This window comes from Vanellus vanellus (genome assembly GCF_965231255.1).
Source record: "Vanellus vanellus genome assembly, chromosome: 4".
NCBI classification, from domain to species: Eukaryota; Metazoa; Chordata; class Aves; order Charadriiformes; family Charadriidae; genus Vanellus; species Vanellus vanellus.
The window spans coordinates 35,699,978-35,714,333 of NC_138909.1; the positions used below are offsets into that span (position 1 = coordinate 35,699,978).

At 42.4% G+C, this 14,356-nt stretch overlaps 1 protein-coding gene across 1 annotated transcript in view; it reads right to left on the reverse strand.

Moving 5' to 3' along the window:
• Window positions 1-884: 884 nt before the first annotated feature.
• Window positions 885-14,356, reverse strand: part of GATB (glutamyl-tRNA amidotransferase subunit B) — a gene marked incomplete at its 5' end in the record, with an annotated part of 42,076 nt that continues 28,604 nt past the window's right edge. The window contains 4 exons of the mRNA XM_082483063.1: window positions 885-1,553; window positions 4,111-4,245; window positions 9,757-9,835; window positions 10,249-10,382. Of these exons, the coding sequence (XP_082339189.1) occupies window positions 1,425-1,553; window positions 4,111-4,245; window positions 9,757-9,835; window positions 10,249-10,382 (477 nt within the window). The 3' untranslated portion in view covers window positions 885-1,424. The remainder of the gene's footprint in view (window positions 1,554-4,110; window positions 4,246-9,756; window positions 9,836-10,248; window positions 10,383-14,356) is intronic.

Below are 14,356 nucleotides of genomic sequence, written 5' to 3' on the forward strand. Positions count from 1 at the left end.
TGCAGGCATATCCTAAAGAACAATTCTGAAGAAGTATCTGAGGGCTGAGATAAATGTGATCTTTAAGACACACGTTTTAGCAGCCTCCAGAGGGGATTTAATCACTTCAAACCCCTGGTACTAAATGGGAATTCTTTCCCTAGTAAATGTAAATTCGATAGGCTGCTTCTAGTTATGTTTCCTGTTAATGGTTTGATCAGCTGAAGTGGGTTGGGACTGGGAAGTTAACTCGAGGACCCTGGATTTCAGTGGGTACTTAAAACTAGGGGCTGAAAAATGGAAGGTATAAAAAAAAAAAAACCAAACCAAAAAACCAAAACCACAGCATAAAACACTTCTGATTAAATAGTGGAGCAGACCCTGGAACCCAGCTGGGTTGGTAAGCCAACTGCATGTTCAGTTCCTTCCCCGAAGTGGTGCAGTGCCAGGTGACAGCAGAAAGCCACCTGCCAGAGAAGCATGCAGTCCTGGGCTTGGAGCATTTGAAACACAGGGTCAAGTTTTCATCAGCCGAGAAAAAAACCAAACTGGAGCAAATGGTCCCTTTACTGAGCTACTGCCTAAGAGAAAGGCACTATGTGTTCCTCTGGAGGTTGTACTGGGCCAGGAGAAGCACACTACAGCAGAAGTCTGCTATGCTGAACCTCGGAAGGGCTCAGGCATCCATCTGTCAGGTGCTCTTCAGAAGTGAAAGAGCTGTGAGTAGGCAAAGCAGATGTTTGAGCACATAACAATGAGAAGGTGAGCAAACAATGTGACACCAAGTCTTAGATGTAGGCACATCTGTTTGTGGCACTAGCCTCAGGCACTGACTTAAGCAGCTAGCGACTTCAGCTTTTCCCCATCCCTCAGAAACCAGGAAGAATGAGAGCAGTAGATTTTTTCTGTTCTGCCAGGCATGGAGGCACACGTTGTCTTCTTAATTACTGCAAGGTGTTTTAATCATTGTTACTAGTGTGCTCACACTAATTTACAATGAGTTGTTAGTGTGCACCACCAGACTTTGCATTCACAGAATTCCATTCCAGAATCACATTCAAGTTCTGTGAACTTCCCTTCTCAGAAAAAGGCAGCTAGAAAAGCTGAGTTTACACTTGCTTTACTACAACACTAACCAATACAGCTTCAGCTCTCTGCATACTCACAGACACCCCTGGGAACTTGTTTCCCATGGCTGTGTGGAAATCACATTTCCGAATGCCACACCGAAGTGAGGGAGATGCAAATGACTGTTTCCTCTCCTGCTATTCTTTTGCTCATCTGCCTTTGGCTGACACATCCAGGGAAGGCTGGGATGTAATGCGGCTTGAGGTAAACCAATAATCCTGATGATGCACGACAAGGCACCAAAGTTCATTTGCAGTGAACCAGACAGAACGAAGCACATGATTTCTGTAGACACTTGGGCGGTTGTTCTCTTGTGGCTACTCTGACAGCTTCTTCTCTAATAATTGCTTCACCAGAACAGGATTGGATCGTCCTTGGGTTTCCCTTTGTACCAGGCCAATTAACTTATTCAGAACTTTTAGATTTCCTGCCTTTATCGCCATAACCTTTAAAGAAGAACAAAACAAAACAACAGACACCACTGTTACAGGTAAACTGGACATCTTCACTCATGCACAGCCAAGGTATGAATATTTTTGTCCTTTGGACCATTGCTGTAGAATGCTGTATTTGGGGCTGTTATTTATAAAAACTGCCTTCAGCTTTGCAATAAGCTCCTGCTCTGCTCCCATGAGACAACAGCGAGTCCCCACAGCAGCAGGGCCTTACAACTAATAGAAAGATCTCCTTTTATTAAAAGTCAGAAAACACTTTGAGATTTTAACAGTGTCTGCAACTTGAACAGCGACTTCCTGGAAAAGAGCCAGAAAAATGAGATGAAGTTCTTTTTGCTAATAGGATCTACCTTTTTACTCAATACACTGTTCAGTTATAACACTGTTCAGTTATAACAAGTAATTTGCATTGAATGACAATCTTATTTGATAATATTTGTGAGGTGCTTCAAGCACAGACATAGTTGGTTTTGTAGCAGTATGTTATTTTCTTTAAGCAAGGAATCCTTTGCAACATAGCAATTAATTAACTGATCAGAAATGCGACCTTCTATCAGACAGCTAGTGTTTGATGCACAATCACCTGCAAAATAGCAAGGACTATTTAAAAGCTAAGTAAAGAGACTGAAAAACGCATCAGAAATTTCACTTTCAGGCATTTCTAAAGGAGATGCTACTGCGGAAAGACAAGCTTCTGGCCTTCATGTTGTTTGTATGGCAGGGAAGACATTCTCTACATTGTCAGAGTTATTGCGCAAAACACGATAGCTTCAATTAAACAGCATGTCATATTTACAGATATTAAGGGAGGGATTGTGAACATATGAACCACCCACTGTGCCAATACCAAGCACAAATGCAAATATTCCTACTTGTTACAGTATCTGAATTATTGGCAGTCTAAAATCTTCTCTGTAGTGTCACAATATGGAAAGGGCTCAGGACTCCTGATCTGCTAGAAATTACCTAGGTGGGGCAGAGTGCAGTACAATCCAGACGATACTGCATTTCTCATAAAGCACTCGGTGTTGGCTTGAGCAACTGCTTGTAACTTAGTTCATTTTAAAGAAAGTTACTATCAAAAAGCAAGGCAGACTTTTTTTCTTTTTCTCGTCAAGTACTCAGCTAACTATTTTGTACGGTAAGCTCTCACAGCAATTTAAAGCAATGAATTAGAGGCCTTCAAGGCAGCTTTTGCCTTAGCAAAAGAGCACCTGGAAAAAGTAGGGAAGCAAGGCCATTCTGCTACATTTGGCTTTACTTAAACAGTAGAAAACAGAGGAATTACATTCTCAGAAAAAGCATTATTATTGAAATGGGAGTGTAGTTATGGACCTTCGGCTTCTGCACTTCCCACTCTGTTCTAATGTTCTTTCTATCCACACTTGTGCTTCTGGACCAGTCTGAAAATACAGCAGCGCTTTTATCAGGCTCTGCAAATGAGTCAGTCTGATGGAGGTCACGCCGACCTACTGCAAGCTCATTTTCTTTATCAAAAGCTCTTGCAGAGCTGTTAGCATCCCCCAATGAGATCTGGGGTGGGTGGTATTGTTCTCAAAAGATGTTAATTTTTTTTTTCCAAATGGCAAATGTATCTAGCCAATGTTTATATTAGAAGCAAGCTATTCACTTCTGCTTTTACATTTTTGCTCCAGAGAACATATAAGCACTTGTTTTCATTTTGCTTTTTATAAAGCAGATTTTAGACTCTGTCAAGATCCCTTCCCACTCCACCCCTTCATGATCAACAAAGGGTTTTTTTCCCCTTTTTCTCAGCTCAGACCTTGTTAGACCCATGAGCCACGCAGACTGCTGTGTGTTCTTGCAAGGAGATGGGGAAGAGCCAAAACCTCATCTTTCCTACTGCAGCATTTGCGCTGCTGCCACAGCCCAGCAGCAGAGCAGACGGCAGCCCTGAAGCCACCGATGCTGCTGCCACAGGGGTCCGGCTCCTCCCCACCCCACAGCCACCGTCAGGCAGGAGAGCCAGCTAGACTCGTCTCTTTGGCAGTGGAGGGAGACGCGGACAGGCAAAGAGCCAGATCCAAGTAAAATTTTTGCCTTGCCAGCTCTGATACAGTCTCTAATTCCATAACTAATGTATGCCTTGCTGGCAGATAACTTCAGTCTCCAGCTTCAGAACAGTTTAACAGCGTTGCCCTAATATCACAACAGATGACATAAAAATCAGAGTTACGTGGCCGGGTGGCCAGGTCAGGTTAATGACAGTATAGCTGAAGAGGGAAAGAGCCCCACAGCTTTCCTTTCCTGCATTAAATTTTTATGGTCTCTCAAAATGACTTAGCACATTAGCCAGACTGGTAATTTCTTCTGCTGATCATTTTGTGTATGCTTCAATTTCTAAAAAAACATTTCGTAAAATAGGAAAGGAGAAGAAAAGCCTGATAATATCCGAGCAGCAGCTTTAATGCTCCTATACTGGCTCTAGAGCCCAAATGACAAAAGGAAAAAAAAAGGCCATTTTAAGCCCCTTTTTAGTGCCACAGACTGCCACAGTGCACAAGCTTCCCAGCACCATCATAATCACCTCATTTTCTTGTCCATCAATCACCGCCTGGCAGATCTGTTCAAGCTTTTTTTGATCCTGTATCAGTTCAAGTTTCTTTTCTTTAACAATTTCAAGAGGAGTCTTCCCTTCTCCCTTCCACAATTCCGCAAGCACCTGAAAATCACAATGAGTAGTGAAGTCAGTGTCTTGACTTACTTATCCACGTTGTTTAGATGCAGTATTTCAGTTCTTATCCAAGAAGCCAGATTTTAGTTAAAGCAATGTGAACAAAGCCAAGATTTAAACCTGTGCCTTGCTGAAGGAGCTTTTGTACCCTCCCTCTTTTTCTGCATCCTGAAATAAGACAAAGCATTTTCACTCAGTGCATGAGTGCGGGTTAATGGTTCACAACCGGTCCTCTGTAGCCTACCGCAGTACCGGGACCTGCCTGCTACTACCAGTGATGGGACCTGTTCAAAGAAGTTTGCCTCACGCAGCCCTGTGTACCTTGCTGCATTTGGCAGCTGCTCCCTCACTGGGAGAGGGGGGGCACCACAGCAGAGACGGTCCCTGACTGCAAGGCTGTCCCTCAGGCAGTCCTCATGCTCATCTCACATTATCCACAAGAACTGCCTGAGAGCAGTGAGAAAATGCATTTCCATGAGCAATGTCTCTGCCCGGGAGCAGGCGATTAGCTGGCTATTGTACCAAGTCCAATCCCAGGTAACTCATCCCATTACCAGTGCTCATCAGCAAGCTGTAATGAGGATACATATGACAAAGCAGAAGAAAAATAGTGCTGAGCAGAATGAATGCAGCAGCTCCAGCCCACCTATGCATCACCTCCGAGTACCGGAATGCTGGGTGAACCCAGGCCTCTGGAATAATCACTTGTTAATGCTAGTGTGTTTTCCTATGCCATAGCAGGGCTATCGCCCTGGAATAAACTTGAGAGAGGAGAACATTTATAAAAAACCAATTTCCTTGGGCAGTCATTTTCTGTATTCCCTTTGCTCTTATTTCAGAGCTGTGGGAGGAGAGAAAGAAAACCATTATTAAAACAGCTGCTTGTGCTCCATCCTGAGCTGAAGATATGATTGTATGTCTGGGCCATTGCTGTGTACCAATATGGAAGTGGATGTCATGTCAGAATTTCAGCATTAAATACTCACTGTAGGATGAAGAAGAGGCTGGGATGGGGAGACGAGAAGGGGCATTCAAACTGCATGTTAAAAAATTAGCAGGGCAGCAAAACAACTTAGGAAAAATGAAGCACTTGGGACAGTATGTTAACTACCCCAGCAATTTTCTTCAGCATGAAGCATTTTCTGTTACAAAAGACCTTCAGTTAAGCAATTTTGTAGCCACAACAGGTACTTAAGAACCATGCACTGACACACTCCTGCAAGAGGAGATTTGTTTGCCAGCCGTACCCCAAAGCTTTTTATGGGATTTTATCTCTCTGCTGGAGACCTTGAGAGAGGGTAATGACACGCAGCTGTATTGTGGCAGCTACATTTCCCCCCCCCCCGCAAGAGGGTTAAAGGCAGATCGCAATATTAAACTTACTGATAAGCAGCCAAAGTTACAACCGCTATAAGTAAAGCTTTCAGATGTTTATATCTAAATAAATCAGTGCAGTATATGATCTTCCTTCTAGTGCAGTATTTAAAAATCATCATGCCAGTGCTACCTGGAATACCCCTAGAAAGACATACATCCCAACGGAGATTCAACCTGTCTGCAGCCACTTGCCTTTTCTTTGTTGCGCTCCACTGCTACCCCAGGCAGCCCCCTTCTGCTCCCCTTCCCTGAGGGACCAGGCAGGAAGCTTTCTGTCCTCAAGGCCACCCGGGGCACCAGGAAGGTACATCACCCCTCAGAAGGAGCCCTGTCCTCTTTGCACAGCAAAACAACCCGGAGGGTCTGAAGCGCTGCAAAATCAGGGGCTGGACAATGAATAAGCCATATCGCTCTCCTGGAGAAAGGCAGATGTGATTTTTAGGACTGGTATGTATTCAAGCAGGATGCCATGGACTGCAGGAGGGGAAAATCTGCAACAAACAAAATCTAAGCAGCCAACCATGGCAGAGTTACCCAGGAGCAATTCATATACCAGGCTGACTTAGATCAGGGGCAGGACAGCTTGACAGTCAGAGATCCAGCTCTGATTCCCTGCTATTCCTGTGCCAAACATCTCCTGGCACTGAGAAAAGCTCGCCCATTAGAAACCTTGAAGGCACCAGATTTTCCTTGTGACATCTGCATCCTGTGTACTTTTCAATTTGGTAACAAGCATCTCCACTTAGCTAGTAGAGCAACACTGTTATCAAGGCCCTTGCTTGTTTACAGGTATGCAGAAACGCAGAAAGAGATGTGGCCAAGACCTGTCAAAGATGCACTTTTAAAAATGTGTTTCTCCACTTGGCAAGGAGTACGAATCTAAAGAAAGCAGTTTAAAAAATGATTTCAACTCATTTACACAAACTGCCTGCACCAGAACAGGAGGATCAAATTATGAAGTCTCCAGAGCCAAAATGAGAATCTCAGACCTCATTTCCATTACTGAAATCTCAGTAGTTTCTACTATTGATTCTTGCTTGAGCGTGATTAGATTTTAATGATGTTCTGCTGCCGCTACCTACACAGGCATAGCAGCAAACCATTGGTCAAGATGAATTAATCAGGACTTGCATGTCTGGCTACCACGGGCATCATATCAAACATTTTGCAACTGGTGAACATGCCAGCTGAGTGCTGTGCCTGAGAACGCTCCAACTGGAAACCCTATCTGCAGTGATTTGATGCCAAGGGTGGGGGGAAGCAGCAGGCAGTACCACTCCAGTCAGTCCTGCAGGCATCTCTCCTTTCCAGTGATGGAAAGCCTCGATGTCTGGCAGTTGTCCCTCAGCCGCTGACAAAAGTGAGGGGCAGGCTGGGTCCAGCCTTCCAGATGGTATAGCCGTAATTGTCAAAGCAGATGGTTCTGTTTAGGTTTGTGTACTGTACTCATTTCCCCACTATCTACTTTAAAGTAGGGGTGCCAAGTGGGCCTGTTGAAGTTATTAATATGTGGGTGACCTATGCAACTGCAGAAGCAAACAAGACTTGGAGTCTGCTCTGCTCCACACCCTGCTACAGCCCCCCAATGAACGCGTGATGAGGGTGTCCATGCGGAGTTGCTCCAGCAGGGCTCTCAGCAGCAGGGGCAAGTTTCTGGCCCAGGAACCAGCCTCCTCCCCCAGCACTGTAACTCAAAGGCAGGCCCCTTGTGCCAGAGATGCACCCACTGCCAGCCCTGCAAACGAGGACTGAGGTGCCACCTCAGGCAGACTGGTTTTCAGACTGGTTTCAGCCCTGGGTGAGCAGCAGCAGCACCTCTCACTGTGGGCTTCAAAATGGTGCCTTTGTGGTGGGCCACAGCATGTGCCTGCGCAGGTCCCCTGATTCAGGACATGCTCACCCCAAAGCCCTGCCCACTGGCAGAACTGCAAGCTGCTCCCCTTTGCACAGGCACACCAGCCTGAAACTGCTTCGGAAACCTCTGGAGTAGGATGTTATATTTGATGGCAAGTTGGGCGTGAGCTCTGTAATTACCTAAGTGGTAATTATGGAAGCACACAGTGCCCTTTCCTTGGCATATGCATCCTACCATACAATGTTCTGTGTCTATAATCAGCGCTTACAGCTTTTATCTGTCTGTGTTTTAGCGCCTTATACAGCGGACACCAAACACAAAACCTCTTAAAAAATTTAAACTGTTAACAGCTTCCTGCAGCGAGCATGTATGTGTATACAGGTCTGCGCGCTCACCCCATGGAACCCTTCCATCCTTTCTCCTTGGATCTGTCTCTACCACTGCAGTTCATTCCCCCCCACCCCAAGTGCTGTAATTCATCTGCTGTTGTGTATATATAGCCCTTTCTGCCCTCAGGCCATCCAGTATCTCTGCCTACTGCTGAGAATTGTTATAAACATTTGTTATTCTTCCAACATCCAGGCAACCAAAATACTTTTCTAAATGTAGCAAGGTTTCTGCAGTTTGATAGCATCATTCAGTGATGGCAAACAGTACTGTTATTTCTCTGTGTCCAATTTCAGAACACCGAGGACAACATGCACATTACAAGGAGTTGGTAATTAAACAAGAAAAGCATCTCTGAAATTCTTGACATTTCATAAGCTGTCAGAAGTGCTGGCACACAAATATATCACAAGGCAAGAAACTCCTGTAGAAGAGCATTAGTACCCTGTCTCTACCTCCACAAAGAAGCCCAGAATCAAGACTGGAGTTCTGAAGCTTCCCTTTCAAATGCAGACACCAAACTGATGGGTGTGCCATAACCCCGCAGGCACAGAACCGCTCTGCGTTCCAATGCTTTTCCTCTTAATACTTTATCTCCTTTTTGAAGCTTTTACTTTTCCAATCCAAAATTTCCAAATGCACATGCCTGAAGTCAGGCACTTAAATCCTTGTTTATGACGCCTGTCATATGCAGCTGGCTATTCACAGAAGCAGACCAACAAGACGACCAGCTTAATTAGGAACTACAAGTATCTCCAAAAAAGAAAACAACAATCCAGGAAGTTTAAGTGTCTCCAAGTAGGGTAAAGAGCCACATTTGCAATAGTTACACACTTGGTTTATAATCATGCAAAAAACCAAGTGAATGGACTTCAGTACTATTCCAAAGTTGTTCTTGGATTAAATCAGCATGTGCTAGAAAGATGGAAACCCACCCTGTGTATATCAGTGTTAAAAGCTTGAAAGCAGACAAGGCAAGTTAACTATCTTCATTGCAAGTTAAATTCATTAACAGTTTCTCTGATGAAAACCTGAGAAGAAGCAGTCATCTAACGTACTTATCTAGAGGATAATAATCAATCTGAAAAGACAATACATTCCACATAAACCAGCTGGCAATAGTTTCAGGTGAATGACAGATACTCCCTATCACAAAAAGCCTCCAAATTTTGTCTACGTCTAGTCACCATACCCATCATAAGCAGTTCACAATTTTAGATACAAATCACCAAAGCTGATTTTTCAGACCGTCCTAAGCAAGATAATATTTAAGAGGGAGAAACTAGCTTTACCATCAGTACTTGCTTGAGAGGTCCACAATAGCACTTGCTTAAAGAAGCCAGGATAAAAGAAAGGCCAGACCTCTCCACTTTTGACTCAGGGGTACACCAAAGCAGAACTCTTTGTGACTTCACTCAGGTGAATGATATCCTTTTCCACATGCTAATGCTTGGGAACGTAGACCTTACTGTCCCTTATTACCTAGTAACAGATACTCTCAGTTTAACCGCAAGTCATGGATTAGCTCCCACTGACCTTTCACTCAGGTCTGACGAACTGTGAAACTGAGATCGTGTCCAGGCTCTTCAGAAGCAGGATCTATTTAACTCACTTCAGCTCACATTGCTTAAATCTACTATTTGGCTTGTGCCGCCTTCTAACACTGAATATGCAGATGTATCTGTAAAATTATCTACACATGAGGCATTTTCATCCCTTCTATGTATATAGTAGATACAAAATTTATCCTTCATCAACACTCTACATAACTTCCTTTTAAAGCAACCGATGAACTGGTACACAGAGATTATAAAATTGCCACACAAATGGAGTAAGCGGCCACAGATTCAGACCACAGTAAAAATCAAAAAGGTACTTACCTGCTTTGCTGCTGTAGAAGAAATTTCTTTTTTTTCTAGAAGGTTCATAAGGTCAGCCAGGACGAAAGAACTGACCGGGCTAAGGAAAAAAGGGTCAGAAGTTACCTCAGAGAATAAGGTGAGTAATACATCTAGGCTACTGTCGCTTGCCTAAAGATCACAGAGTTTAGCACAACAAGCTAGTCTTTTTCCTCATAATATGCTATATTCAACTTTGGTATTGACTGCCTGATTATGCCTTACCACTCTCATATTCCAAAGAAGGAAGACTCTGGTTACTGCTCTTAACTACACGGTCCTCTTCTCTGCAAGTTATTTGGTTAAGTTCATTCAGCAGGACAGCATCAAGGCTTAGGTATTACTGCCTAGCATAACAAACTTCACAGATAACAACTAAAGCAGAAGTGAGCAACGGAGTGATACGATACTATTCATGGCACATGAGAAAAGGAGCACTTTTGTTTCACCACTGTAGTAATCAATAAGCCTGACCTTTCCTTTACTGTCAGGGAATGTTGTTTCAAATAACTGAGCAAGACATTGAGAATCCAGCCGATCACTTTCTTTGGTTTCATCTGCGTCTGTTTTACCACATTTTCAAAGAACTCTGTTAATCCATCTTCATTCTGTTGAAGAAAAGTTAAATGCATCAAAAAGATACCAGAGTGCAAGCATGATTAATTATACAATTACATCTGGAGTATAAATACTCAATCCTAAAGTAAACTTGGTTTTGTGAATTCATTCTAAAGTCACAAGGCTTTGGACTAATTTTATTAACATAACAGCAAACTATGTTACATCTAGAATAGGTACATATAGCTTATCTGCCAGCCTGTCCACTTCAATGGAACTTCCAATAAACAAGTTTTTTCTCTTAACTCCTCCCTAAAATTAGCATTTGGGGAGAAGCTTTCTCATCTTCTCATGTGTTTTAAGTACGTATAATGCTAGAAAATATAACACTGCCATCTAACAGGCTGTTGTGCTACCTTTTACCAAGAGGAGATTTTTCCTGAAACCATCTACAGATATTTCACTCTTGAACTTGCAATCACTTCTATTTATTCTGGATTGAAGGAGTAAGTTTAGCTCACATTCACCCTTCGATGCTATGGAAAGGTCATACTGTAAGAAGCAGGGTTTTATTTTTCTAGCTTTTTCAGAGAAGCTATATAAGCTTTTCCACAGCACCCTAAATGCTCAGAAGGTATGACAGTAGGGGATTCAATTTATAGCCTAAGTGAAATCTGAGATTGTTTTTAGAAGAACAGATACTGCAGAGTCTGTTGAATGCTGTGCTGTTTGTCATCAAGGCATTGTTGGATCTTTAACTGTAGCACAGAACTCATTAGGTCTACTGAAGGCTGAAGAGATATTAAGTGGCAGCTCCTGCCTTTTCAAGGAGGAATCCAAATCTAGCGTGCCACTGGACTTCTGCAGTGTGTGGCATGTGGCATAAACGCACAAGAGGTCAAGCCAGCTCTCAGAAGTTGAGAGGTAACAGTTTGGAGACAGGCAAGGAGCTATTCTAAGTATACTGTCATCACAGGGAAAGCCTTTCCCAAACTCATACTGACTGCAGCCAGATCTCCCAACAGTTCTGAGCAAAAAGAGCGCAGGTACACACTAAACCAAAGCCTCACTTTTCTGCTCAAAACAGTCTCATTTGCCCTTGTTTTTAAAGGCAATTTATCACCATAGCAATACAGAATTTTAGACTTTCCTCCTCAAAACTTTCACAACACAAACTTTCAACAGCTCTAGATACCAGATTTTTCACCGGTAATGATGCATGGCTTTTGAGAAGACTGCAGCCTCCTGCTCTCTGTTCTGTGAAACAGAACAAAACATACTTAGATTAATGGTTGATGTGCTGTAAAACTGATGTGACAAAAATCAGACCTGTCCCCTTTACTTTGAGACTGTGAGCAAAGAAACCAAGTTCTCAGAGTAGGAAAGCCACTGAGGTGTATTGTGAACCAAGGTAAACCTTGTAACTCCCCCTAGTTATCCATCTAATACACACAGATATAATTCCCTTCTTTTCCAGTGTGCTTACAAATTTAACTAGCAGTTGCTTCGTAATCAAATTATGTAAAATCTAAGGCTAAATAGACTAGAGGAACAAATTTGGCTTTAAAAGAAACAGTAAAGGAATGACGTGATTACCAAAGTACAGTAAACTTGATTAAAAACTGCATGTGCGTTAAGTGGAATTACTAAAATGATGCATTACTAAATACTGTTCTCTTTCTAATTCACCTCAGGATTCAACAGCACAAACAAACACTGATTATTTAAACAGCAGGTTCCCTTCCACAAAAACACCTGTCCAATTTAGGCAGGAAAAAGTGAGCACGTATAAATGCTGGTTTCTTTACACACACTGCAGAAGGTTCTACAAACACCGCAGGCAGAGCAGGTCTAGCTGCAACATTATGCACACAATAAAAAGCCTGCGGATGCCACATGTCTGCATGTGGGCTACACAACTCGGATGCAGCATGTCCAACACACGCATCATGTATAGGCTAGAGAGTGTACCTCTAGCAGTGGGCACATGCAGATTTCTGGATACCAACAGCCTGGCCGGAGCTACAGCTCTGACCCCTCTGCCAGACCTTTGAAAATCAAGGACAAACATACTCAGTCTTCACATTTTAATCAGATGATTTCCAGGCAGCAAAAGCAGAAAAGCCCAGGAATACTCAGACTCAGGTATGCTACCAGGTACTGAACCCCATACTCAATACTTGTGCACATAAAACCAGACATATTCCCCAAAATTCCTTTGTGTTTCATTTTAGGTTTCTGAAAGTGACTACCATTTTGTGTAGCCAAAGAGTAGGGAAACCCAGAAATGCTAGACTGAAATGAATAAGGCAGAATGTCAAAACATGAAAATGACTGACAGAAATGAAACATTTTCCTTATTTTCTTGCCATATTAGAAAAATGTAGGCATAACTTGATTAGCTTCAATTTCTAGACACTGCTACTTGAACATGACTTTATTTTGTTCTGCATTTTGGTCAACTTTCTTCATGCCAAATTCATTCCAACTCCCAACGTACACACACCCGTCCCTTGAGACAGATCTGAGCTGAAAACCACTGCACACTCTAACATACTGGTTTGCAGGAATGCTGACTGATTGTTCTCACTTAGTTCTGAATAACATATTTTAATCTTCACAGAAAGAAAACCAGAAATCTGGAATTGCAGCACCATGTTTTGTGATCCAGGCCCACTCGGGGCTCCCATTATGCACAAATATGCCGTAACCGATTCACTAGAGTCTCATTGGCATGAAATCTGACATACCAGTATTTCAACCAGATGCAAATTTCTTTCTTAAACATGGTTTAAAACAATCATTCAATAGTACCGAGATATCAAAACCCTAGTGATGGAGTGATTTCAGATGCTTTTTAAACAAGTTTAAAACAATACATTATTTTACAAAATGCTATGGGTACAATATCCAGGGACATTGGGTCTGCAATGTAAACATGCTTTTAAAGACCAATGATGCTTCTCAAAGAACTGAAGAAGAAAACTACATCAATGTTCACAAATATCATTTTCTGCCTTCTTATTCCTATTTTCACCACCACAGTTCCCACAATAACCAACTGTGAGGTAACAACTGCTGCAAAAATGTGCAAGATTGTCAGGGATAAAAACCATAAAATCTAGCCTGTTAAAGCAGACAAGCACAGCAGTCAAAGTTCAAACTTTTTCCTACACCTTATTATAAAAGGATGTAAGTTCTAAAATGAAGCATAAATTCACCTGCACACCAACATGTATGTGGACGGCATGTCATTAACAAAATGGTCAAAAACAACTTCTACAGTATCCCACTTTTTGGACTGTTTTAAGGATTCACCAATGTAATTGTTCCACCAAAGCAAGAAGCCAAAGCCCAAGTGGAACACCCACTTTTATCTGGGTAAGCAGAAAACAGTAAATGCACAGGAAGATTTGGAATTCAGACGAGAAAGGAAGTGATCAGACTGTTTTTTTTCTCTAATGCTGTACTGTGACAACTGATGTACTTTTTGGTTGGACCTCCCCAGACCTCAGCATGCTTTTTGAAAGCAAAACATCACATTAATGTCTATGCCAATAAATCTTATTTTTTTGACTCAATAGGAAGCAAGACGAAAATATAACATAACTGGTGAAGCTGTCAGAGATCCCTCTTCACTGCAGTATTTGCCAGCCCACCAGTCTACACAGCAAAGTAGAAATTGCATGCAGAAATTGAGTACCCAAATACCATGGAGTCTACATGGCTTGAAGAATTGTATCTCTACAAGTAAGAATAGTTCTGCATGGAGACAATCAGAGACTTCATTTATTTTTGCAATTTATACAAAACTGCCAAAAACATAGCAGTTTACACTTAAGGAATTTCAGATATAAAGATATTAATAGGTAACGCTCCCCTTCCATTTCAGTACATCTTGTCATAAGGCAAAGCAGGAGTCTCAGATTCTCAGTCCTGCAGTATGTACAGGCAGCTACTGTATATGAGCATAAAGTTCATGAAGCAAGCTTAGCAACTAACTTGCATGCTGAACTATGGTATT